The sequence below is a fragment of the Pyrus communis genome, chromosome 10 (genome assembly GCF_041283825.1).
Source record: "Pyrus communis isolate YQ-2024b chromosome 10, ASM4128382v1, whole genome shotgun sequence".
Classification (NCBI taxonomy): Eukaryota; Viridiplantae; Streptophyta; class Magnoliopsida; order Rosales; family Rosaceae; genus Pyrus; species Pyrus communis.
The window spans coordinates 147,516-150,357 of record NC_142574.1 but is presented as its reverse complement, the minus strand read 5'-3'; the positions used below and the strand labels follow the sequence as shown (position 1 = coordinate 150,357).

Genomic DNA, 2,842 nt, shown 5'->3' with positions numbered 1-2,842 from the left:
TTAGAAATATACCTACCTATTATGTATTTGATGGTTGCAAAATTCTTCTAGCGAAAACCAATTCCAGTCTCCGAATGATATGATTTGATTACAATGCAAGGGGTGGGTCCACGTAACTTACGTGAAAGGGATGAGGAACTACATGTTATATGAGCTCATTTCATTCATATTCATAACACGCAAAGAAGCAAACGCATAGAAGATAAAAACGGAAAAACGGACGTCAAAAAGACATTCCCAAGTCCCAATGTTTGAAGAAAAGCATGGTTTTTTGGCTTTCCAATTACTTTCATTCCATATATATATATATATGCATATCCATATTTAGCTGTATCGTCAGTATGCATGGATCATATGATCAAGCTATCACCTCCATCCTATTCCTTTCCAATTTTCCATATATGTTAATTAGTAATAGGAAATAGGAATATATTTTTACAAACTTGTTGTGAGTTGCGATGAGAAATATTATTACGGTTTTGCTGCTGGTTCTGCTTGTGCAGTGCTGCTGCTCAAATGCTGGGGCAACCTCGACGATGACTACTAGTAGTAGTGTGGAGTCAGCGCAGGTTCCAGCAATGTTTGTGTTTGGGGACTCATTGATTGATGTTGGCAACAACAACTTCCTCAACTCCCTTGCCAAATCCAATTATTATCCTTATGGCTGCGATTTCAGGGCAGGCCCTACTGGCAGATTCACTAATGGAAGAACTTTTGTTGATCTCCTTGGTTCGTACCAATTTTAATTAACCTACCTGGCTAATTTTTCATTCTTTAATTAGTTCTATGCATATCCCTAAAACCCATATATATGTCTCACCTTGATTCTTATTTGAATATAAGTGATTCCTGTTTAGGTTAACGCCAGTATGAATACAACATATTCAGCTAGGGATTTGTTTGATAACACAAGTCAAAATCGAATGTTATCCGTTATATTCTCATGTCAATGATATCATGGCTATATATATAATATGGTGTTGGCTATACATACATTGTGGAATTTGCAGGGAATTTGCTGGGTCTCCCATATGTTCCAGCCTACGCTGATCCTAATACAAAAGGTACCAGAATGCTTGGGGGAGTAAATTATGCTTCAGCAGCTGCTGGCATACTTGATGAGACAGGCCAACACTATGTACGTACTATTTACGTACTGTATGAACATTATTTAACGTTATATATAATAAGATCAGTCTATTTTATTTACATGTTAATGTTCAATAATTTATTAAATGCATTGTCCTCGTGAAAATGAAAATTGTGACACAGGGAGAACGGTATAGCCTGAGTCAGCAAGTATTGAACTTTGAGAGCACCTTGAATCAGTTCAGATCGATGATGAGTGGAACCAACCTGACACAATACCTGGCAAAGTCCATAGCAGTTTTGGCGTTTGGGAGCAATGACTACATCAACAACTACCTCTTGCCTTCCCTCTATACTTCCAGCTACCTCTACACTCCTCCTGCCTTCGCCAACCTTCTCCTTAATCGCTATACTCGACAAATTCTGGTACTACATACATTATGCCAACCAGTTCACTATTTCAACTACTATCGTCTATGAGACTTGAAGTCAATGATATATATGATTTTTTGTGAAATTAAATGCAGGCTTTGCACAGTGTAGGATTAAGAAAGTTTTTGCTAGCAGGAATTGGGCCACTGGGCTGCATCCCAAACCAAAGAGCCTCAGCGGCCCAGCCCGAAAGATGCTTGGACTATGTGAATCAAATCCTTGGTACCTACAATGAAGGCCTCAGATCACTCGTCAACCAACTCAACACCAACCATCCTGATGCCATCTTTGTCTACGCCAACACCTATGGTGCTTTTGGTGACATGCTCAATAATCCTGCCCCCTACGGTAACAGTTGTTGACTATATACATATTCGTTCGTTACATTACGTTACGTTTGATACCCATTTAGTTTTTTGAGTTTTTAGTGATACTAAATCAAACCGTGGGGTTGGCACTGGCAGGGTTCAGTGTGATTGATAGGGGATGCTGTGGAATTGGGAGGAACAGAGGGCAGATAACATGCCTGCCTTATGCAGTTCCATGCTCTAATAGAAATCAATACATGTTTTGGGATGCATTCCATCCAACAGAAGCTGCAAATGCCATCCTTGCTTGGCGGGCTTATAACGGCCCACCCTCTGATTCTTATCCAATCAACGTCCAGCAAATGGCTCTCATCTGATCTGATGATCACCATGCTGCACTATCAGTTTCTTCTTTTTCCTTCAGTTTTTTTATCTCAAGCTATGATGCCACTTGAGAATCTTTGTTGCCGTTTGTTTGTTTGTTTTTTTTTTTTCAAAGGAGAAAAGCATTTAAATAGAAAAGTCTCCAACTTTAACTATTCTAAAATTCAGAATAAACAACATTAACTTTTTCAGAATTACGAACAAAAACTGAAACTTAAAAATAATGGTCATGATTGCAATTGATCTTCTACCACAATGGTGAAGAAAAGTGTTGTCCTTACACTACATCATGACTTCGAATTCCGTCGACTTCCGTCGACTCACTAATCTAACATCTAATCTCACAAATCTGGTGTTTAATTAAATGTTAAGAAAATAATAATGAATGAGTTTGACAAGGAATGATAGATGAGAAGAATGGGTATGAGATAAACAACGTTCCTCGTGTTAATTACTTACAAGACTCACCTACTATTTCAAGACATGCTACTTCCAAATGATTCATTAGTTTTTAGCAACCAAAATAAAGAGTTTTTATTATTAATAATCCTTGAAATTGACCTATATCCTGACTTTGATCTCTTAATTTCAAAATTAATTAATATCGTCCCTAAAATTGATTACATCAC

General features: G+C 37.7%; 1 protein-coding gene across 1 annotated transcript; it reads left to right on the top strand.

Moving 5' to 3' along the window:
• The first annotated feature begins 330 nt into the window (after positions 1 to 330).
• LOC137727544 (GDSL-like Lipase/Acylhydrolase superfamily protein) lies at positions 331 to 2,368 on the top strand. Its single transcript, XM_068466392.2, has 5 exons — positions 331 to 729; positions 1,011 to 1,138; positions 1,273 to 1,515; positions 1,617 to 1,869; positions 1,986 to 2,368. Exons 1-5 carry the CDS (start codon positions 459 to 461, stop codon positions 2,204 to 2,206), a joined length of 1,116 nt encoding a protein of 371 aa, XP_068322493.1. The 5' UTR covers positions 331 to 458; the 3' UTR covers positions 2,207 to 2,368.
• The last annotated feature ends 474 nt before the right edge of the window (positions 2,369 to 2,842 follow it).

What these genes read in the sequence shown, in the direction of transcription:
- LOC137727544 (XM_068466392.2), top strand. Translation starts at nt 459, where the DNA reads ATGAGAAATATTATTACGGTTTTGCTGCTGGTTCTGCTTGTGCAGTGC. An exon ending in AACTTTTGTTGATCTCCTTG is followed by an intron (nt 730 to 1,010) that starts GTTCGTACCAAT and finishes TGGAATTTGCAG; the next exon opens with GGAATTTGCTGGGTCTCCCA. An exon ending in ATGAGACAGGCCAACACTAT is followed by an intron (nt 1,139 to 1,272) that starts GTACGTACTATT and finishes ATTGTGACACAG; the next exon opens with GGAGAACGGTATAGCCTGAG.